A 24,558-nucleotide genomic window follows, 5' to 3' on the forward strand; every position below is an offset into this window, starting at 1 on the left:
ACAATGCCTTTGCATGAATGCGTATGCTACAACGAACGATCCAACACTGTCGTATTGTTACTTTTTTTTTTTTTTTTTTTACTTAAATCAAGGAAGTGCTGTACTCTGTATAGGTTATATCTCAAACAACAAATAATTCAATAGATGAAACGCGGATTGCTATCTAGCTTCAGATACTTTAGCTATCTATCTTCATTAATCTGATTGTTTTGTCATGATCCGTCTCTCTGACCGCTACATATTGTAACAACCACAAAACAGATTAGAAATATTCCATCTATTTATTAAGGTACACGATGAGTTTAAGTACGCATTGCTTGTTATAGTATATACAATGCCATGGCATTTTCTAGCGGGGTGTCAAACCAAGTCGATTGTTTAGCTTAGCAAACATCAGTCCAGGAATTGTTAGTAAGACATTTCTAGAGAATTTTCACTCTTTCTATAGAGATTGTTATGGATCAGTTAATAATAATTATAGCGTATTGCTTAACTATCTACATTGAGTATGAAACGCATTAAGGATGATTTTTGCGGTGGAGGTTGTTCCGCTTTTACCTCGGTCTGTTGTTCACTAGCTGAGTTCATCTGGTTCCCTTGAAACGGTCGTGGGCGTCGGTCAGCCTCGCGGGCATTTTTTCGTTGTTCTGTCTCTATTTCACTTCGCCTATTCACCTCAACGGTACCACCAGCGCCCGAAACGTCATGCATATCCGGGACGGCTATCGCATCACCAGGCATCTGTGGCACGAACGACGTGCCGAAAAGTTCGCCGCCGCCGACGCCTCCGTAGCCGACGCGCTTGAAAGCCATCTCGCCGAAGCTGCCGGCGTCTCCCATCATCACCATCGTTGGATAATCCATCTTGCCACTCATCGGATCATCGAACTGGCTGTAAGATGAAAAGCCGGACATTATCGGCGGCGAAACAACTGGCACCGGTATCGGAACCGCCTGCGGGATAGGTGGCGCGAGTGAGATGGCGTCGCCTACGACCGGAGTAAGGAACTGGAACACACGCTGCCGCAGCGGAACGGCCGCTTGAGGCCGCTCTATGCGAATCCCCAGTTGAATGACGCCCTTGTCCTGACAATTGAGTCACATAAACAGAGAGAAAGGGTCAAGACAGCCGATACAGACAGTAGCGCTAAGAGCCATATCGGTCTGTTAAAGTGCAGAGGCGCCATCTATTCAAGAGTGGAGAACAAGAGGGGGGGGGGGGGGGGGGGAGTGGTACTTTCAAACTGTGTGAGATTCGAGAGCATTTAGGGAGCGAACGTTACAGTATGTCGATTAGATTTGTCTCAGAGAAACTGGGTATACAAAGGCCGTAAAGGAGCCCTTCGTCGCGGCAGCCCGAATGGTTCCAATTCATTATACATCGTAATAATTACTATAATTTCATTGATAGATAGCATTCAGTATTTCACTGCATCAATTTAAATCCATTGTATACGTCTAAGTATTTTGTATTTGCGGTAGCATAATGTAATTTTTCTATCTTTCAAGTTGATTTCTATGATTTCTCTTAGAATGGTGCTTATAAAACGATCATTCATTAAATATAAGTTAACGTAATGTGTTGTGCATGCATTCAGTGTTCACTGCAGATATGGTGAGGCTTTTTTCAAAATACCTTTTTGGCCAGATCACGAAAGCCTTACGTGGTGCTACCTACATATTGCATGAAGTTCACACACGTTCTTATATAAATCTGGTTTTCAAAATACTGTCAAAGTATGCCTCCTGTGCCATGAACAGCACTGCACAGCTGCTGGACGAGAGCCATTTCTTTATTATATACAGTCCATATTGGTAAAGTTTGTAATTATATATCTAACAAGTTGTATCTTGATACAGTGCTCTCTTTTTCATGATAGTTGGCGTAGCTGAAACTGTTATATTGGTTTATTACCACCCAATGTAAAATCACACATTCTGAGGAGCAACCCAGAAAAGCCTGTAACAGTCCACCGTGATAGTCAGAAAACCATTTTTACCTAGACGCACTATCTCATCTTTTGCTTAAGTATTACAGAAAATTTTTTTTTTAACTGTAACAAATATACATGTCTAATATAACATTGTGGATTGGCTTTTAGTTTTCGTCTTAATTTAAAGCCTTATAAATAAATAAGAAGAAAAGGTCCGCTGAAATACGCATTTCTGAATCAGAACATCTAAGAACAATGGAATCAAAGAGTATCAGGCCTTCCTGCGAAGAACTCCGATTTGAGATACGGCACAATTTCGAAAACAAGTAATTTTTTGTAGTATTGTTTATTCGAAATTATAATTAATTAGCTGACCCATCACTCTATAACAGCGTGGCCGAAGTCCTTTCGTGACCCGACGGTGGTGTTGATCCACGAAGGACGGAAGAATCATTTTTTACGTCCAAGTATTCAATTTCATACTTATTTAGACAAGTCGAATTGAAGAGAACGGAAGAGCCTGATCATTTAACAAATTCATAATCCTTTCGAAAAGACAGTGGCATTATAAAAGGCACAGACTCCAACCTTGCGAACAATCAGCGATTGCTTGTCCTATCCATATTATCTACTGAGCCCAGAACCCTTAATCATCGAGAAAATCGCGTTGTCCCAGTTTCCATGGGAGCAGGTCAAAATAAAATACAATAACCGAAATAACATGAAAAACCTATATTCTTACGTGTATCGTTTGCGTGGTGACGATGGACTCATTAATAGATGACGTGACTTTCGGAGTATTACTGTTTTTATTGTGAGTGTTCTAAAAGACCCACTAAAGTTGCTCTCTGGATATAGGCTTTGTTAGTTCGTATGGCACAGGTAACTTTGCAGTAACATCGATTTTGTTCAGCACTAACCTTTGATGGGAGCGATACTGGAACTGGGTAGGGCTTTGGGACTGGATAAGGCATGGGTTTGGGGACCGCTACCGGTTGCGGCACGGCCACCGGCTGTGGAACGGGCTTTGGCATCGGTATATAAATGGGCTGGGGAATGGGTTTCGGTACGGGAATGTAATGAGGCACGGGCATATGACCTTCATGCACAGTCGGATAGGGACTCGGAACGGATACTTGTTTGTAGACCGGATAATAAACCGGCTGCACACGCACGACAGGAAATGGCACGGTAACAATCTTGTGGGACACCTGACAATCGAGGCAAATCCAAACCCAGAAAGTTAGTAACCGCTACTTTTTTGAGAGGATCAGATCGACGTACCAAGTCCCCTCAGTCCAGGTTCTATACAACTCAACATTGGATCTAAAGTAAGAGCCACTTATATCGTCAGAGAAAAGAGACCATTTCTAAACGGACTCCATTTCGTATTAGCGTATTACGTGGCTTTTTGAATCCTCGTTAGAGCAACTTTCACATATTCGGTCAAAGCAAATTGTATATTGACTTCTCAGAAAGAAACGGATCATCAAAATACGTGGATAAAGCTTTACAATAATTTATAGTCATGAATCAGTATAGCAAACACATTTAACCGTTATCTATATAATCGACACCGCAATGATCGCAGGCCGTTCGACTAGAGCGTGAATAAATGCGATCAACTAGGCTCTTTCCGAATGTCGCTAAAAAATTCAGAAGGATTCATGAACCGGTCAAAAATTACCGGTTCATTCATCACGGGACTATGAACGAAAGCCAATGGAAAGTTCAGTAATACTTTCGAATTATCGATTATAACGGTTTTTAAAAGTTAGTTGCTACACGATTTTTACGGGAACGGAAGACTTGTCGTTATTTTGTACGCTTATGACCAATAGCGACATATAAACATTCTATATGCATCGATATTCTAAAAAACAAGCATAATCGAAAAAGCTTCTATTCATTGCCGGGTAATTTGTCTTCATTAAACCAGAATAAGCTTCACATATGGCTAATGACATAGTATTGTGTGTGTCATAACTTTTTTCTGCAGTCGTCAGTGTCAATTAGCAAATATGGCTCACCGTCAAGTTAGGGCTGAGTTGTTACGATCCGACATGCATGATCGACAACAAATAAACGTCTTGTTAAGTTCCTAGTCAGATAGTGTCCAGTAGGTTTATCACTTTGTGAGTTTACAAGCATTACACTACAGGGCAGAGAAACGACTCATCTCTTACGTTTACAGGATTTAAGATCTGTGTGGCTGGATGAGAGGGCTGCTGTACAGAGTTATAAGTTTGGTAGCTAATGAAATACATCCGGAGGTACTGCATTGCATCATTCAGCCGGCGTTATAAAAAGGCCTTTGTAGTTAAGGCCTATGTGTAAGAGTAGAGAAATATCATGTGTAAAATAAGCGAAAAATTACGTCGGTGTTAGTTTCGTTATTCTTGAGTACTAAATAAAGAACGAAGCGGAAGTCAGGAGCAGTCACCGTTTTCAGCCAACGATACAGTTATACTTACGCTGACAAGAGATCTCACACGAGCACTCATTATCATATGTACAATTTATTCTGTTATAAAGTAAATCCAATACTGTAGGCATTTTAATTGCCGAGCCTTTTTCTTGTAAGCCTGGTCTCAGACCACTAATTAGATAAATGAGTTTCATTAAATTTTCAAAAGGTTTCAGAAATGTTCGAGGCTGCTGTTCCATAAAAAGGTTTTCGTCTGTTTATAATATAAGCGAAATCCACCATAAATCTATCTGCTATAGCATATTTATAATAATTTGTGAACACCGGATCGATCTCTTCTTTAAGGTTTAAATTGGCCGTTGGCGGACAGCTTAACAATACTCGTCGTACGATTGCTCAAGCCAATTCATGCTAACACTGATAACTGATCGGCCTCGACTAATCTATTGACGTTAAGATATCCCGACCCACGTCATATAAACATACACTAGTTGAGTTCCTCTTTGGCCTACCTCAAATAGAGGTGCCAGAATTAGAACGAAAATACCCTTATAGTTAGATGGTTTGATACCAGCGATGACGATACAAAACAGCCAAGAGAACACTCACCTTAGTTGGGGAATGAAAATGTAGGTCGTAATGTTTTGAAGGTGGAAAAGACAAAAACGCGTCGCTATAGTAACTGCCCGTCTGTGGTTTGCCAAAGGAGGAAATATTCGCACTTTGATTAATTGCCTTCAGATGTTTACTCGATAAAATTGTAGACCAGTGTGGCCATATCTGGGACGGACTTGTATCAGACTCTGTTGCAGGTGGGCTATCAATTGGAGGTGATGGGACTTGAGCTGCATTCGTTGTACCGCTGTCAATACTAGTCTGCCCGACAAAGATGCTCGGACGGCCACGATGAGCAGCAACTAAAAGGAATTAACGATTACTTAATGTTTTGAAAGGAACTGCAAGAATTACCCCCTATAAGTTATTATAGGTATATTCTAAGCATTTTCGGAAGCAATACGTAGGAAAGTATCACCTAGGCTAGATAAACAAGAAAGTAGAATATATGAATAACAGGTATCCTGAAATAGGACAATCCTCCTGAGAAATGGAATACCTTCAAAATAAAATTGCAGATAAAACCGCTATTAACATAATTGAAAGTATGTTGCATCGATTTGCTGCTCACATGGTATCGCGATCTAAAGACGTTCTAGTTAGTTGGTAGATTCCCCTGTAGGAACCTCTGAACTATGTACCTATCGGAAATGACTGATCACGAATGAATTCATCTGATTATATACCATTGCAAATCGGTGAATGAACAAACAGTAATGATACTTACGGGGTTGGCCTGATTTGTCAGAATAAGCTTCGTCCGCTGTATTGTCGTTCTTTTCTACTGATTTTTTCGGTTCGCTGTTAGTAGTGTTATTGCTCACTATTACAGGACCTACACCAGTGTACGTAATTGGCAGCTCAGTAGTATCCGCGATCCAGAGGTTTCCCAATGGAAACGTGTTGTTTTCTGCCTCTTTGCGAAGACGTTGAAGTTCTAGCTCAAATGCCGTTTGATTTGAGAAAGGCATCATATCTAACGCTTTTGATATGCTCTTGCGAACATCCTGTGGAGTAACGTCTTTTATCGTAGTACCCAGCTGGGTCTGTATGGTAAAAGGCATAGCGTCGATAAGGTCGGATATTGGCCTTCTCAGATATTTCTTATAATAGGCCCAGTATTTTGTGAAATTACCAAGCGGAGTCAGAGGCTGCACAGCTACAGGTATTGCCGAAGAATGGTACGCCATTGCATTTCGAGCGCACAATGAGATAGCGAACGCCAACAGGTATAGTGACCGCTTCATCTTTTAATCAGAACATACGGCCTGGGCGCCTTTTAAGTCCTTCCAAGTGACCTCAATTAGCTCCGCTGAGCACACATAACGAGCACAAAATAAAAGCTCCGTTCAGCGAGCAATTTCTTCGCTGTATGTAGGTTATAAGAATAGAATGCAACACTGCATTTGTCTCGGTATTGTTATTAACAGTAGAAACTGAGACTGCCGTAACATGTACTAGGCAAATTCATGCTTAGCAATTATATTGCAAGCTGATATTAACGTTTGTTTCGATAATTATTTATTTGCCAGTTATTTGAGTCTTTGAGTATTTCTAATGCGTTGACGCAGAGAGCTGCAACATTCCGAAGAGCTTGTTGCGTATATTCACTGATCTGATCTGATACTGATCTGAGTTAACGCTGTTCGTTAATCTTAGCCAAACTGAGTTGGATACCTTGCCCTTTCTCATCTTTCATCTAAAAAATCCAGTCTCAAATTTTCCTGTTTAGGCGAAGCCGGTGCTCCCTAAGGCAGTCACTACTCTTCCTGAGGTTTAGCTTACCTATGGAAAAACGGTACTGAAAAAACAGGACTAGAGATGAGTTTCATTTTATTTTCTGGAAGGCATAGATCAAATTTGGAATCTAACCCGTTAGTAAGACAAAATAATTCGGCTGTGTATGATAGGTTGCTATCAACTAAGCGATTTTTCTGTATTCTCGGTATGTAGATGCAGCAGCAAAATGGTTAAACTTTAACATTAACTGCTACGAAAAGTATGAGACATAAAGGTAAGAGTTACTAATCGGTCTCTAAAGATATTACTTTTGTTGTTTTTTTTGCTTTTTACTGTTTTACTGTAGTCAGAATCACGTTATGTGTAATTTAATGTGTTACCATCAAGTATTACTACGAACAGCTAGTTCCCGTCACAGAAAAAAATGTGTCTGCCTAGGTCTGGATTTCACTCCACAGCGTTTTACGCGTTTTAAGTTTAAGAAGCCTGCACGTTTTAACTGTATCCTAGTTGAATGTATTCGCTTATGTCCGATTAACTTAAGAAACCGATCGGATGCAACCAGGATGACCATTCAGAAATTTAAGTCAGAACAATAATTTTCGATCTATATTTTATCTACGAATTAAATGCTATAATTATATTTTCGATGAAAAATGTTTTATAGAGAAGGGAAAGAAAGAGAGAGAGAATTTTGTCTGATGCATAGCAATTATTAACGCAATAATACTTCATGCTTTCAGTAAATGCGGTCTGTATGAGTATACAAGGATGTAATTTTCGAAGCTGGTTGCGGAAACAGATCACTCGCAGGAGATCTCCACACGCAAACGCCGAAAACCACTGAGGCAGGTATTGCGGGGTTCGGGTTTTCATCGCCTGTTCGTCGTAGAACATCACTGCAGCTCCTAGTTTACGCCGCGGCTGTGCCTATTCTTTTTGTCACCTGTCTGTCGAATTACTACGAGATTCTGCATATAAGAAGGCCTCGAACCCAGGCTAACCTGGAGAAGATCCGTGTAAGGTAAACCCTATGAACACCCAGCAAAAACTTAGGTGCTGAACAGCTTTCTGGGTCCGCCTCAGAATCCTGTTACAGGCGGCTTGGCCGAGTTATGATCGCCATATCTACTCAAGTGATTCCGTTTCGGGCCCAATAACAGGTTTACTCAGCAAGCGTTCAGGTTCAACAAACGAGCACGTCCTTTGATATTGCTAGTAGAATTTTAAGTTACAGACCAGCGGAAAGCCGAAAACTCGGTTTGGAGCAGTGGTAACCCAAATCTAAGGAGAGCGCTAGCTGATCGTCCCAGAAATTCATCGTCGTTAGGCTAATGCAGAAGCTCGATGTTGTTCCTTTGAGATGACATTCTTGGCGATAGTGTGAGCTGTTTATACATTTTTATCGTATTTATATGGTCGTCATGTGGAGGCCGTCGTCGAGACAATCAGTTGGTGTGACGACAAAGATGTGCCCAAGGTCGATTTTGTGCGCCCTAACTTTACCGCAATATGACCTTTAGACTGTTCCTAGAAAGGCTACTTACAAATACGGCGACCTTGGATTACTCTTAATAATGGTATATTTTGAAAACTACATAGACCGGACTAGTATACATTTAAGGACCTACAAAATGTATAAACACATAGAGTTATCTGATGCCGAATAAATCGTAATGGGTGACAGAACCGGTCGCAGCTTGTTTATGGGCAGCAAATAACATATGTATATTTGCACGAGGTTTGTATATTATATAATTAGAATGCAATAAGAGTATATGCCATAGAATATCATCAATTATTTCAAGCGAAGAGCAAATCTTTAGACGAATACATTTATTATCTATAGCAGTTTGCGCGTATATATTCTCTCAATGGTACTCAGGAAACCTTTCTAGATAAGAGTCAATTTTGCTCCTTTACTCTTTACGTCGCCGTTATTCCTGGAAACTCTGTTAGAGGGTTGACCTACTTTCCATGGAAGCTCATTACAGTACCGTTTAGTTCTTCTGAAACGTTGTCTCCGTTCCCTTCACAGAAACAGAATCGTTGAGGTGTGGATTTGTAAGATGAACATAGCATACATAGTTGATAATATTTTTCAAACCAATAAGGTTGTATCACTTGACCTTAATCAATTAGTTTTGTGTTTCTAATCTTTGTTTTTGCACATAGTAGTGTATCGATACAATGTGCTATGTATTTCTAGGTCCGTCGATCTGCTCTGAGCGGCACCCTGTAACTACACGGCGCTACTCGGTGCGTGACCTCTCAAGATGCACAATCTTTCTTCGACTGCCAAGTGAGTTCTCCGACTGTTCTGCGCTCTCTTTCACGACTGTAGCGCCCTCTTTGGTCGAACCGACAGCGCCCCCTGGATTCAGACAGCGCTCTGCGCGCCGGCGTGCGGCCCTGGCCTGATCAGGGCGAAGTCAATGCGTTCCAGCCAAAACAGTGTCTCGCTCTGTTCTCCCAGCCCTTCATTTTATAGTAATAATAACAATAATAATCATTAAACTAACAGTGGTAATAGTGGCAATAGTGGAGCAGTCGTTCATACCATATATATAAGCTTACGTGTGGGACCCGCCCCGGTTGGCAGTCGTTCTCCACGAGAAAGGGAAAAACTGAGCCAGAGCAGCCAGGGTGGACTTTAGCGCGATTGCAAACGGCCCAGCAGCACGTAACTGCGGTTCCGTTGTTGTTTCAGTGAGTCGACTTCGACCCGTTCAGAGAAGGGCAAACCAACAGGCTTGACTAATATATTATTTGCAGATTATAACTCTCGCGGCGGCTAGGCACCGGCCCGCCATCAGAGTGACAAAAGAGGGACACCTGATCGCCCAACTACCCATCAGAGAAGGATCAGACAGCGAGAAGAGAGGGAGCGCAGGGAGCAGCAGCAGTAAAAGCAGTTTGGAGTGCGGGTGGAGTGAAAGCTCCTGTCTAAAACCAGTCAGTAGGACCGCCGGACAGCGGTGCCAAACTAGCAGCGTCTGCCTATGTTGGTGTACGTTTACCTGTGTGTAACTAGTCCGATTGAGTAGACTAGATTGACAGGCGCACGGTGTTTGATTATCGCCGATAGAAGTAACAGTACGCTCAGCTACCCTAATACTGTTATTGCTATTGCCGTCACTGTCGTTACCGTCATAATCATAGAGAACTGAGAAGCACATCAAGCCAGACCGGTATCAGTTGATACCATCACTAATTGAGTGTCAGCGGCAGTTGCATGCGAAGAGCAATGCTGGTGATAGGAAGACACCGAGAAAGAGGAAGACTGCTGCCGGTACAACAACAGTCTGTTCTCGGAGCATTACGCCATCTCCTCGCCTTCAAGCAGCATCGCCACTAGCAAGACTCGCTTATACACTGTTTGTTTGCTCTGTTTCATCGCTGGTGAGTTCCTGAGTGCGCGAACCCGAGGCCGCCATTCGCCCAGATGCAGAACGCTGAGAACGGAACAGCGAGAGAGGCACGACGACACGAAGAGAACGTGGTGCACGAGGATGCGAGAGAGATCTAAATAGAACATTGATGACATCGAGGACAAGGTCGGTGACGATCGCGGAGGCGCCAAACGAGACGCTGGCTACAATGATAAACGGCTAGTCATCTCTGCTGATCTGCTTCGTCTCGTCCAGCCCCCAGAGTGCTCCGACATTCATTGCCCTCCCCTTCTTCCCTCCCGAGGGGGCTAGTGGCCCGCACGAGACACCGAGTCTCATTTCCAATAGAACAGACAGAGAAGCAGAAGGAATAGTATTGGTTACGAGCAACACAACCAATGCAAACAACCTGTGCCATAGCTCCAGCCGGATAAACAGAGTGATACGCTTGACCTGCCGCCACTCACTCCTTTAGCAGAAGAAGTTGCAACAATTTGTGTCTGTATGTGTCTTCGTGCAGTTAAATGGAGATACGCATAGACAAATTAACGGACAGACAAACAATCCAACAGGGAGACACACAAACAAACACTGGAGTTGTATATGGTCAAATAGAAACAGAAACACTATTTTACTTAGCACCACCCTCGTGGTCGAGTTTTCCTGACAAGCATACGCGCAGCTTATGTCGATCCGTTAGGCATGTGGAACAGGTCCCTTAGATTACGCAAGTTATTGCCGCAGGTGGTAAAATAGCCAAGCTATACACGAAACGAAACAACGACGACTTCGCTGTATACTAGGGCACGCAGAAACAAGTCGACTGTTTAGCTACGAATCCGTGACGTTCCCTGGAACTGGGAAACAAAGAGGAACATTACTGATATATTGTTAATTTGCTTTTGCTACAACTAGATGGTATGAATGGAGCTACTGTCCCATGCAGACACTTGCCCTGTTCAAGCTCGTTTTTTTCCTAATTTAATCTTACGCCAGTTAGGAATCATCATCATCATATGACATCGTCACGGAAATCAAAAATCGACTACTGAAAAGATTGTGATAATACCGAAGTATTTATCCAGTCATTACCGCTAATTCAATTAGCGGCCAGAGAATTGGTGGCCGGTGTTTCGTTGGCACGCGCGTCTGCGTATTGCAGTCTCATTTTATGAATGTCACTCGGTGCCGCGGCCAGGTAAATAGCCCCCATGTCCTCCCCCGCCTCGCCCCGCTTCCCTCTTCCACAGCCGTCTCAGTGGCAGCAAAAGAAGTCGTACAGGTACTAATCGTATTAGCAGTAACAGCGACATCTAATGTAGTAAGCAGTCACTGTGCTCGAAAGAAGTGTCCTCGTCGTCATCGTCGTTATTGTCGTCGTCGTAGAAACAGTCGTCATCGACGTACTTGCGCTCGTCGTCGAAACTGTTGCCGTAAGGTGTATGTGCGCGCGTCTACGATTCTCTGACCGTACTGCTTTAAGCCCCGCTTGTGGTGCCACTGCGGCAACTGCTTGCACCAATCTGTACGTCTTCTCTATTGCGTTTGCCACTGGTCGGCGTGAGCAACGACGAGAGTGGCCGCGGCAACTCTAGGAGCGGCGGCGGCGGCGGCGGTAACGGCTGCAGGCTGGAAGCAGCCGCAGCGCCTGCACTGGACTGGACTGGAAAGAAGCAGAAGAAGCAGCAGCGCTGGTGGTGGTGGTGGTGGTGGTGGGGAGAGCGTCGCCGATACCAACGGCAACGACGGAGCCCACAACGACGAGGGTGGCGGCTGCAGCGACCGCCACAGTAGTAGCAGCAGCGGCGGTGGCGGCAGCACCATCAGTGGTTCTAGCGGCAGCGTCGGGGCGGTAATGGACTGCGTCACGCCGGATTGACAGACCGACAAGCCACACGGCCAGCAGCAGCGACAGCAGCGGTAGCGCCGGCGGCGGCGACGGCAACGGCGGTGTCGGTGAGTAGTAGTGCTGATGGTGGTGGTCTGAAGAATCAACGAAGCGGCACCAGTCAGTCGTCATCGTCGACGTCCAGCAGCAGCAGCAGCAACAGCAGCAGCAGCAGTAGCAGGAGGAGCGCGCTAGAAGCAGATCGCTGGTGTAATAGCCTTGCTGATCTAGCGGCAGTAGTGATATTGGCGATTGCAGTTGGAGTAGCAGACGTAGCGCTTGCCGCAATACCGCGGCCTGTTCGCGGTGAAGGCGCTTCTCAAAAACCAGTCCTGCTCAGCAGGGTGGTACTGAACAATCGAAGTAACATTACTGCAGGTAGTACCTAAAATTGTGCCGTAATAACAGCAGCTGCTACTAGACTACTTTGAGCTCAGGAGTTCGCTAGAAGTGTGATAGAAATGGCAACGTCTGCTACTGCTCGTACTACTCAGTCTATTTATGCCCCTCAGGCCACCATTGCTACTAAACTCTGTCTAGCTAAAGTATAGTATATAGAAGCGGAAGCATACCCGCGCAAACCAGAAACGAAAAGGAAAAGAAGGATAAGTGTTGATTGCAGTTGTGCCTCTCGGAAAAAAGGCAAACACCAATATTTGAAATTGCGGCTCTAGAGCCTTGAAGAAGTTGCGCATACCGCGATTGCATTGTGTCCACAGCCGAAGGAACCGCAGCATATGACAAAGAAAAGGTCGTCTCTCAAAAGCGACTGTAAAGATTTTCAATCATCTAGTCGAATTCAGTAGAAAAAAAGACAGAAGTAGAGGAAACGGAAAAAAAAATAGAAAAATTCAAGATGTTGCTGAAGTGTGAGAACGAATGAGGACATCAGCAGTGACACTCTAGTCTGAGCATACAGTGACTTCTAGAATCGGATAGCGCATCTATCAAGGAGTAATTGTGCAGCATAACGGATTTAAGTGACGTCTGCAATATTAGATCATCATCATCATCGTCGTCATCGTCGTTTTCGTCACCGTCGTCATCCTTGACAGCAACAACAGCAGCAGTAGCAAAAATCAAAAAGAAAAGATACGTTGCATCCATTTAAACATACGGCAAACGTTTGAAAACAACACAAGTTAGTTCGATGGTCACGAAGCTAAACTTCTTATCTCATTTGTTCGTCTCCTTATTATACTGATGCGAACACGCGGAGTAGCAATACAAACAAAGGCTGATTTAGGCTCGTCAGGACGGCTACAACTGTGGACGAGAACAATCGTATTTTGCGACAATTTATAAAGAAGCCAGTACGATCGAATCAAGTCATCTAAATTAATGCCAGTTGACCGAAACCTATCGCGGAGTGTCCGCAGTTTATGCGCGTGTGCGTCACTTGTAGGAACGAGACTCGCCTACAATCTCTACGGCGTCGATGAGTATCCTTTTTTATTTATGCACCTATACACCTCTCTATATGTAGGTTCGTTGATCGTGCGCCGCCGTTTAAGCAGGTCAAGAAAAAAAAAGTGGCGGGCCTACGCAGTGCCACGAGGTGTTTAGAATTAGCAGCTTCGATCTGTCTAACGCATTAGGATTGGCACGTGTCGTTGTTGCATTCGTGGTACGTTGTCTGAGGTCTTTATAATCCTCGTTGGCGCTTTAATAACCTCGAACCGGCGTTCGAATGACTTCATTTTTCTAGCGCCGAGTGACTGTGATCGTTGGTGTCATTTAGCTATATCTACAATTGCTACAACAATTAGATACGATCAACGGCTACGACGACAGCAACTACAACTGTTACAGAGAGGAGCAGGTAGATTTGAGATTGGGCGATATAATAGAGAAGACTCTGCCCGTCGTTTTTGTGTTCGTTGTTCGTGTTTTGTTTATTTTTTCGTTGATTAATTAGCTGGTAGGTTCGTTCGTTACCTCTGTGGTCAGTTACCGCCGTTTGATAGTACTTAACTGAAAGTAGTGGTGAGTCGTGAGCATAGTGGGGCAAGTGTTGTTGTTGTTGTTGTTATTATTGTTATTATCGGCGCTGGACCACCGCACGAGGCCAGTCTGGAGCTCTTGCCACTACCACCGCCGCAGGCTGTAACAGGCTGTGTGGCTCAACACCCCCGCTCGGCGGTACCACCCTCGAAACCATCGCGGCATTTCGCGCTGGCCTTCGCGGGCATGACTCAGCTTGATCACGGTTCGTGGGCCGCTGAGAGCCTCACTGGTGAGTTTCACACATAATACCTAAGACTGTTATACATAAAACAACGTGCAAATAGATATATACATATGCTTTTATATCACAACGATAGTTCTCCAATTGGATATTCTATAGGTGTGCGTGGGTGCCGCCAAGCAGAGATGTTCTGAGAATCAAACCTCGGAATCGGGAAATTAATAGACGAAAAAATGGCTGTCTAATTACATAGATATCGCATATTCACTATTCGAAACTTCTTCGTCCCTCCGTCTGGAATTACTCTTCGTGATAATTGATTTTAGAGAAAAATCCAATTTTGGACAAAGTCTATTGAACGTTTACCCTTACAAAGCCCGCTGTTTCGAGACGCCTTTCCTGCAGGGATGTCACATGACTGATCCTCAACACTGATCGGTTTTGACACCACAGTAATGAGTTCCGATTTGTCCTGAAGGAGTGTTTGCGCATTATGCAGAGCTGCGATACGCGACGGCAATTCGTCGCGACATCTTGCATTGCATGCCTTATTTGCCTCTACTGAAACTACTGGCGTATTCTACGGTTTGTGATAAATGTGCTACCAGCGCAGATCAGCCACAAACGATCGGCTGCTATGTTATTCATCAGGGCTTACTAATTTTCTATTCTGCATTAGCTCTTGTAACCTTTGTACTATGATGAGATGACTCAGACGAAGGCAATGAATCTTTGCCTTGACGTATGTTTTCTTCATTTAGAATTAACTGATCTAATATCTCCTCATGCATCCCCGATAAATTTTAAAGTTAAGATTCCGACAGTGATCCCCCCCTGTATTAGCTTTACAGCCAACTGGATTTTATTTTTGTGTGTAACGTTAACAGTATCACCAACCGGCTGAACGATCACGTCGTTTAGCAGATTGACGTCGTTCACTCATTACTATCTAAAGAGTGACCTCACAGAGTGACGAAGAGAATAACAAGCGTAATAGTAGCCTCTGCTAAAATGTCAGTACTAACACCTACTGTAGAATCAACGAGAACAAAAACGGAAGAACGATCGATTTGAAAACTGCTCAGGCCAGAGAGAAATATCGAAGATGAGGGTGGTTAGGAATTCGGTGCGGTGATACCTATTGCAGAGACCGGGTGAATACGATCGGTAGATCTCCACGTCTGTGCCGCAACCCGTCAAATGCGCGTCTTATCTGTTGGAATGCTTTGCTATTACAACAGATTTGATGCTGTTTGCCATTGGTAGAACGCAACGTCTCTGGCGGGCAATTATGGACGGGTGGCTGCATTAAAATGAACACATGTATTATTATTATATAGAAGGCCCAAAATATCTCACATGAAACCTTAATAATTATGACATGAAAGAGGGCAACTAAATGCTAGGATAAGCGGATAAGCAGCGCTAGTATATTTAGATAGATATCGTTGGTAAGGGTAAAGAGCTGAACAGCTAAGTCTTGTTGTGCGGTAAAACCGCTATAATCGCAATATAGTAATATTAATAATTCATCGTTGAAACTTACGTTTACGATTTAAAAAGCCTTTAGTGTAGAAAACTTTCTTTTAATTGAAATATTTGTATCAATTTTATGAATATATATATATATATATAACTCTGCTGTTCTCATAGAAGTTTTCAGATAGCTGAATATAGCTCGTGCCGGATAATTAAGTGAGATATATAGATGCATGTATTTTATTTATTATGCACATTTTGTAATAGGCTATCTCGGGTCGTTGACTCCAACCCTAATTATTATTAGAGTCTATTATACGGCGACCGTTGTATTTCCGCATGCTAGATGTATTAGGGGCATGACGCATCGAATCAACTGTTTCTGGATTTTTATCCAATTGAAACTGCTCATTGCCCTTGGACTACCAAATCGTTAAGTGAACCTTCAGGAATAGGCTGATTTGGCTAACTGCCCGCTGTCCTGTATTTTCCTTAGTGTGTATGTATCGGTTAATCATTATAGTTACTACGATATGACATAATATACATTGCCACGCATCTTCCACTTCTGGAAAAGCCGGTTAGAAGATCACTGAACGGAACGTCTCCTCATCTCCATATCACCTTCCTGTTATTAAATTACGTTACATGAATACATGAAGTGGCAATTTATAATACGCCCCGTAAGAATCTATGCAACGCTTTTTCATCTAAGATCGAAGAGATCCAGGTAAAGGAAAGGAACGCTTGCCGGAATTATACAGAGTACACGAACGGGCCGTTAAACCTTCATAAGGTCGGCGAAATAGGCGCAAAATTACGATGTCTTTGTAGAAGAGAGCATTGGACATGTGTGAATTTGTCAGACGTAACAACGACTGCAATGATAATAACAGTAGTGACGATACACACAGAAGCATAAAAATTGCATGTCTTTAAAAATACTTTTGTAATGTTTCATTTTTAGTGCCCGCTACGTACATTTAACAATACCATTTATGAGTGCTGATTATTATACAACAGCACAACCTTATATGACTCGACAATACCGTCTTTATTAACTCTACGTTGGAATCGAAAGTCAGCTACTTAAAGCTGCAAGAATAGCAATGAACGACTTTTATACCACGTTTATATGACCTGTGCAATTAACTAGCAATAGTAAACCGTCATTATAACAGAAATGCCAGCATTAGAGGCAAAAGTAGCATTTATAACATTAATAGGGCAAACAGACCGACGTGGTGCGTTGGTAAGCTGAGTCGGCCACTGGGCGTCCATGTTCAGAAGACTCCGAATGTGCTCGCTCGGTGATAGGCTAAAGACAGGCTCACTCTGACTGGAAGACTGAATGAACGGGCAGAATGATAGACCTATGAATGAAACGTGCAAAACGTACGGAACAGAAAATTATCTGTGGTAATTTTTTGTACAATTTGTAACTTTCACTGGCCATCCGGTACCAGTAATAGTCTGCTATAGAGTATTTTCGCGGGCATTGACTATTCGAAAATTCAATGATTGCTGCTGTCAGTGGCCTCATAGGAAGGCACAGCAAATTTGAAACATAAACTAATTGGCATTTTTTGTTGTTGTACAATAGATTGTTTTGAAGGGTTTCCACACGAGATAGTTTACGCAATTTTTTTCGGTCTTATATAGAAAATAATATCTTCAATTTCTCGTCATACACTCAAAAATTTAACAAATTATCTCGGAATTTTCGCGGCGTATGGACTCCAAAAGCTATACGTTAAGACAGCAAACGTAGGAAAATGTAAGATCCTCCGTGTAAAAAGGCTCAAATTTATTAAGATATATACTGCTGCCGCATAGAATATAACACGCAAGAAAGATTTGCCAATCCTAGCAGTATAAACACAAAAGAAAGCCTATCAGCGCCTTATTATATTTCACATCTTAAATTAATCGATCTTATCCGCTTTGGCCAAAATTGACTTTAGGCTCTTCAGCACAACTTTTCCCATGCTCACATCGCTGGAACTGTTATTGTTGTTCGCGCGCAATATTATTGTTTTCTTACTGCTATAATATTTGTGAGTTCGCGTGGTTCTTCTATCTGTCGATATGTGTGTCTGCCGTTCAGTTGGCACTTTGTCGCTTACAAGCCCACTGCCGCCCGTAGTGTAGTGGTCGCGGTTACGGTAACCCCCCAACACAATAGCACCTACTGCCGCTGCTATATAGTAATAATAACGGTAATAGCACTGCTCCTAGTACTGGCTGACTGAAACTACTATATCATCCACATATGATCACTTTTACCGGCGTCGGCAGTGCTGACGGTGACGCGCGTCAACAGCGCCAACCCCCTACCGAACGAATAGGAGGAATGGACGGACAGACTTATGAGGGTACCGAATGCCGCGCGGAGAAACAGCAACAAAACGGAAAATAGAGACTGTAGAGAAAAGTTAAAGGATGGAGGTAAATATGTTACTATACACCTGAAGGTATATTCGGCGACCCTGCAATCGTAACGTAACAGCACCAGCAGCAGCCACACGACATCGGTAGCTGCATTAGTCGCGGGCGCGGTTTCTGTAGTGGTTGTCGCAGCAATGATCTGGCAAAACCAGCTCCTGAGGGAGGTAGCAGTTGCGACGTCGGTATAATGGCCTAATATAAGGACTACGATGGGCGAAAGGGTCCGCTTTGGCAGCAGCAGGAGCATCAGTAGCAATAGCAACAGAAGTTAACGATCGGTCTGTCGGTCTAAACAACTCCACACTTGGTAACGTTGCACATTCTCCACGATCAGAGGCGTTCAGCTACTGACGGGGCACTGAGAACGTTGCACTCGTGTTTCGGTCTTTTCAAGGCGTCCATCCGCCGTCTATTGACCAATCAGTCCACCCGGCATGGCGACGCATGTGGTGATGATGGCGCTGCTGCTGGTGACATTTTCAGCTATTTGCTACTTGTCACTTACACGTCATCTTTTTCCCCCTCTTCAAGTTCTTCGTTGTCTTCATTTAGTTGCTTGACGCCCATGCTGGTCTTGATGACTTTTGCACCTTCAGCAAATGTTTTTTTTCATCAGCAACCGTGCTTCCATCCCACCCAACTTCTGCTGCGCTTCTGCTATAATGAAAGACCTCTGAGAAGTGACGGGAGAAATCGTTGTCATTGGCGCTGCTGTCGTGACGACAATCATAACGATAGTGAAGATCGAATTTGTGCAAGATAGCGAAAAGAGTAGGGCAGACGGACAAACATCCAAGGTTACCTGCTATAACGGAAGAGCCGTGGTGGGATGGGACACGATGAGAGAAATGAAGACAATATTTTGATACCCATTTGCTCGTTGATTCGGTATGGTCCAACGCTCTCAAATATCAAGCCAGTCAGAGATTCTGTTAAGGTTCGACTGCACCTTCATGCCTATGGATCCATTTCTAAGTAGCCACATTTATTTGCGGGGTTTGTTATTATTATATTACATTATTTGCGTTCTGCCACAAAATTGTGTACTATCTCTAAAATAAATAACTACTAGATATCAAGAACCACGCGTTTCGAATTGTCACTTTCGTGCAAGCGCAATTATTAGAGAAGCGCCTTCAATGACGATTTGAAGTACGGTTGCCGACGTTACTTCTCTGAAATTAAGCACTGAAAAACTATGAGTCCTGTTACCGCTGTTAGTGGCCACGGCGATAAAACCAGCGGTGGTAACGACGACGATGATGCTGCTGGAGCTGGTACTAGTATATTGGTATTTATGCATCAGCAAAAGCAGCGAAAATCGACAAAAAAACAGCCGATGCAAAACCCTAAATCGCGGACTAAGCACGTGGGGTGGCAATCTGAATAAAAGTGACCGTGTTGTCGAATAGGTAGGGGGTCAGTTGGGGAGCGGGGGCCTACAAGGAGGGGAGAGAACTAGACCCGCTAAGAAGGACACCGTTAAGTACAGCGTTAGCAATTGCTGACAGAATTGCCAACAGCAACAGTTGTTAAGGAGCTAGAATACCGTTAAGTTATCCTGCTTGAGCCGACAACCTGTTGCTGGTCGCTCCGGTTGCCATCGATCCTGATGAGCAATGCCATTATCAGGATGTTACGTTACTTTTGAAGTAGCTGCGTGCGGCTATCACAGCGCGTGTTTTCGCCGTTGGTTTCATTGGTTGCACCGTAAGCAACAACAGCAGCGGCAGAGACATCAGACGTCGCGAGAGTAACAATTGCAGCTGCTCAACAAGTACCTTTTCGTACTTTCAGTAGCGGTCTACAAATAATGCACACTGGACAGCAAATAGGCACTCACATTCGCACACGAGTCACCATTACTACTCTCTTCTTACAAACTTTCCATCTTCACCCTAATACATAAATATATATATATACATGAAAAAGTGTGTGTGTGTGTGTTTACTGAAATCATCATTCAGTTGGTTCGAGTCATTTTTCCCATTCGTAGGTTCACTCATTCATAGCTAATGGATATTGTAAGCATGACTGTGTTCTTTGCCGGTTATGGCGACGTGACCATTCAAGGTTGCATTCGAGTGCCTCCTTAACGTCTCTGATCATCATCGTGATGATATCCAATATGCATTATTATTATTCCAGTTGTAGCAGCGGTAGACATGAGCTTGGTACTCCATCTAGTGAATGATACGTCGGTGTTGTTAATTCGGACGGCTACAAGGCTACTGCGGTTGCTATGGCAACAGCCATTCGAATCAACTGCACCGACATTAAAGGTCACGTTTTTTAGCGGGCTTTACGAGTGTGCATGATTGCATAATGTGATCCATAGAAACAGATGGATTTTGGGTGCGACTCACACCAGAATTTGCATCCAGCCTCCTTAGCGGAGAGGAAGACTGCAGCGATATCGTTCGGCGACATTTGTACGAGTACGCTTCTATATGGCAGATAGGGTGGAGTGAAGCATTTCGATATGCGATTTCTAAAATCGGCGATTTTCCAAGCAGACTCGGCTTTCTCGGCGCATCGGGTCGCGATGATTTATTCCTATCGAGTCCGGTCAAGTGATTAACCGATCGGCCGACGACCTCGTCGAGTAAAACCTCAGATAGCGTAATTAAACTTCGTTTTTTGAAACAGTTGGAATAAACACGGTGCGCACTCGCCGAGGGTATTAATAAATGCGCTGTTATAACAGTAATATTAGGCTTCCTTCATTACTGATGGTTCGTTTTGAATGGTTTAAACATTGGGATGATGTGTGAAGTTAGAAGTTGCAATGTTCCCGTAACTTAGAGAGGGACGCAACGTTGTGGTACGTCTGTAATGTTCCCGTCAGTATTAAGTTAGCGCGCTTGCGCAGTGCCACAAAGATGCCATGTCAACATGCTATCAATTCGGAGCCGTACTATCGAAGCAGCTCGATTCCTGCCCAAACATAAAAAAAAAAACTCTCTTCATGTTAATGCTTTAAGTTTCATTCTAATTTAATCATTCGATAACTCTTACAAGCCAAACGATGAAGTTGGCAAAAATAGGCATCTATATTTGTGCTGAACAGTCCTCAGGGTGGCCAACAGGGACGAGTGTAGGCCAAGACAAATTTTCAAACTACAAGCTCTTTGGCCGCACCAGTTTCTCTATACGTTACTAAAAAAAACTAACGGCACGGTTTAACTAAACAACTCTAGAGTGGACCACTAATAGCCTGGAATCATTACTTTGAATTTGGCGGGAAAAATCCCTCTTAATAAATAATACACATTTCGTCTGTTTATACTTTAACAGAATGCAAATAGAATCGAAAGGACTTTTTTTTTAGGTGAGCGACGACTGCAACCAAATGCCGGTAGCGAGCAATCTATTCAAATATTGAAAATATGTACAGCATATATATATATATATATATATATATACAAAGGTATGCTAAAGTCACAGTAACGTCCTCATTAACTTCGTCTGTTGCATCAGGTTAAGCCTATCAAAATACGATGTTTACGATGGCTGAATACAATGAATTGTTACTTGTCTTTTGTGTTACCTATAATTTTGTAAACCTGTCACAATTATTACAATCGTCACAATTACGTTTCGTTGAAACGGATTACACAATGTATCCAACTACATTATCCGTATTGTGAGCGTGTCTAATAATAGTTTCAATGAGCCTTTTGCCAAATTGAGATCTTCATAAGTTCACTTAACAATCAGAGGATTCTTCTTATGTTAGATCGCAAAATAGGAACCTGCTGCTAAAAATGCATTAAACATATTTTATCCGCTGAGTTTAGTTTGATGTTAACTTGCTATCTTCCAACATGCAGACTGTATCCGCCAATCCATACGTCTTCAACATGGCTAAATGTAACGTACTGTAATAAATTGTTGCATATATTGAATCATGACAACTCAGGTCTGCGCGCCTCTCTGCCTATTTGAGCGATGACTCGATTTTTTGCAACTAGCTTATACGGTCCTCAAATTCAAAAGCTTTGGTATCCGTTCGATTTTCGCATATCGAGATTCCTAAGATCCCCCTAACGTTTGTTGATGCCAGAATACTGCAAAAAAAAAAACACATGTGCATTTTGACTTCCACGGAGGGCAACGGGGTACTTAAATGTTCACCATCGTTATTGCCAGCATCACTTGCCTGTAAGAGAACGAAATTCATAAGTGCACCGCCGGGGGAACATACGCTGTTAAACCAGTTATTCCGCTGTACTGAAAGTAACACAGCTCCACGGCACTGCGTCCAAGTAGAAACGTTGCGTAGAGCCTCATTAGACAAGTCGTAATTCCAGACGTGGCTTCATTGGTCGCAAGGAAACCAGGAGCTGACGGACAGAAATATGGCCTCTACTACTGATTCTGAGGCCGTAGCACTGTCATTCTTATTTACCATGTTACGAGACGATCCGCCGGTTAAAAGTTAAGCGGTTACACTTCATTCGACGTGGCGCCATGCCGCTTTGCATCGTGTAGCTTCGTCACTTTTACCTCCCGTCTGCACTTTCGGTGGCGTTGGCGGCGACGCACAAGGCTGGCGGCAAGCGATGTTGTAGTTAAGCCGACCGCCGACGGGCTGGACGTCGTGGCACGAGAACATGCCGACGACAACGTCCCACAAGGCGCAAAGAGTAGTCGACCATTCATTTTGATGTAGAAAAATACAGTTTTTTTTTGTTCTTGTTGTTGTCTCAACAAATAACCAGGCATAGATGTTCGATCAGTCGGGGTAGCATTGTATATTGGGAGATAGCTCCCGGAGCGAAGAGAAGGAGGCACACGTATATATAGAATATTTCATTAGGCAGTGCATACTGATGCTGGACATTCAGTTGGTTAAGCTTGATTCATTGTCGTACCGCTATTCTCATTTTTTTTTTCCATCACTGTGCTAACTGCCCGGGTATGATTACATCATTGGCGGCATAGTTGGTTTTAGTCATACCTGATCATACCATGACGCCTATAAGTTTAAGAACACCGATAACTTATAGGCGTCACGGTACGATCAGGTATGTACTCAAGCGAGAAACATGGTGCGAACGTAAGTTGCAGAATCAGAGATTTCAGTGCTTCTTGTAGGTGGCAGCTGAGCCTATAAGTTCCCGATAAATTAAAATAGATCTCCCAACGGTGTAGATTTTTGGCTCCAAATTACGACAGTGAAATTATGCATGTTTACCTATAAGCAGTATTTATCATCCAGCGTCAGTGTATTTTGTTTCATTTTCTAATCCCGACTGGCGAGTTTAGCGAACATTGTCAGCGTGCGCAGCCAACACTGCACTCGATGATATTGGCTGCAACTCTATAATCCCATTACCTATTTTCGTACAATGTCGAGAAACCCCGACAAGATATGGTTGGCCTGCCTTCAGTGGATTAGCGTCGAAGTGGCGTGATGAGCGGTGAATTTTCGATAACTAGTTCACAATCTCTATATGGCTTTCCCTAGAACTAATACCCTATTTTCCAACAATTCAACTCGTTACGGGTTGTTCATGTACGGTACCGCACCTATGTACAGTCGACTACGCTAGCTAGTGCAATATATGAGGGAAGAGAAGCACATCTACGTGGAACCTCATTTTTTTTCTGTCGAATACTTCTCCATCCTTCAGTCCGTCGGAGTAAAACGACCTACTGCTAATATGTGTGCTGGAGCCCACCGTGAATTGTATTAACAGCGGTAACGCGATGGCGGAAGTACACCGATACTGCTGTCGTCGGTCGGGCAGATGTCATTTGTCGATCCGCGCGAATGCCACCTCAAACATAAAAATGAACAGGTATGTGTCTAGTTTCCTACGAACATTGCGTGTAGTCTTGCGCTAGCAACTACGGTGATGCGGCAACATGGAGAGAAACAAAAGTCTGCCTTCTAATGAAGCCGCTGTGCAGGTGGGAACGTATTGCGTTTGTCAACACGCCTTCAGAGTGTCGATATTTCGACGTGTAATAATTCGATTGGCGTGTGTCCGTATTGGACATGTCAAAGTCGGCACGGTTTCAGCTCGTACAAGCCTCAGGAAAAGGTTGTAGGGAATAAGTGGGAAAAAGAAGAACGTTCAGAAAGGCTGGATTTATCGAACCCGACACGCATTAATCGTCCGAATTATACACATATACACGTGCTAGGAGTTTGTTCGACATTAGAAATGGTTCACACACTGATCGAAGCTCAATGATCTAGTCGCTACCACTGATAGTGCAATATTTATCGTAGACCTGATTTTATTTCTACAGTTAACGGGTGCTAATAGTAAGCTCTTACTAGTCACGTCTGTTACCTTCACCGGCGTGGAATCCAATGATGTGAATATTCGGTGTTTGTTGTCATCGTAGTTTTTGTTCTATTGCTGTTTCTGCTGGGCCATGCTAAAGGCCAACGGTCCAGGCTACTGCCCAATGGCACCATTTGTGGCTGC

General features: G+C 43.4%; 2 protein-coding genes across 12 annotated transcripts in view; one reads left to right on the forward strand and one right to left on the reverse strand.

The window, feature by feature from the left end:
- Positions 1-262: 262 nt before the first annotated feature.
- Positions 263-24,386, reverse strand: LOC111250720 (uncharacterized). 11 transcript variants are annotated; one of them, XM_086980690.1, is made up of 7 exons: positions 22,524-24,382; positions 18,133-22,274; positions 16,902-17,037; positions 5,705-6,289; positions 4,972-5,279; positions 2,855-3,145; positions 263-1,086 (listed from the first exon to the last, which is right to left on the reverse strand). In XM_086980690.1, exons 4-7 carry the CDS (start codon positions 6,222-6,224, stop codon positions 490-492), a joined length of 1,716 nt encoding a protein of 571 aa, XP_086836816.1. In that variant the 5' UTR covers positions 6,225-6,289; positions 16,902-17,037; positions 18,133-22,274; positions 22,524-24,382; the 3' UTR covers positions 263-489. The 11 variants fall into 11 exon arrangements, 7 of the variants coding, with proteins under 7 accessions (XP_086836816.1, XP_086836819.1, XP_086836810.1 ...); XM_086980693.1 differs by having other exon boundaries at positions 18,133-22,182; positions 22,320-24,382; XM_086980684.1 differs by having other exon boundaries at positions 18,133-22,182; positions 22,275-24,382.
- The window catches only part of LOC111243765 (uncharacterized), a 59,522-nt gene continuing 45,928 nt past the window's right edge, over positions 10,965-24,558 (forward strand). Inside the window, exon 1 of the mRNA XM_022789822.2 lies at positions 10,965-14,233. Within this exon, the coding sequence (XP_022645557.1) occupies positions 14,188-14,233 (46 nt within the window). The 5' untranslated portion in view covers positions 10,965-14,187. The remainder of the gene's footprint in view (positions 14,234-24,558) is intronic.

This window comes from Varroa destructor, unplaced genomic scaffold (genome assembly GCF_002443255.2).
Source record: "Varroa destructor unplaced genomic scaffold, Vdes_3.0 BEIS01000001.1, whole genome shotgun sequence".
In the NCBI taxonomy this organism is placed as follows: domain Eukaryota; kingdom Metazoa; phylum Arthropoda; class Arachnida; order Mesostigmata; family Varroidae; genus Varroa; species Varroa destructor.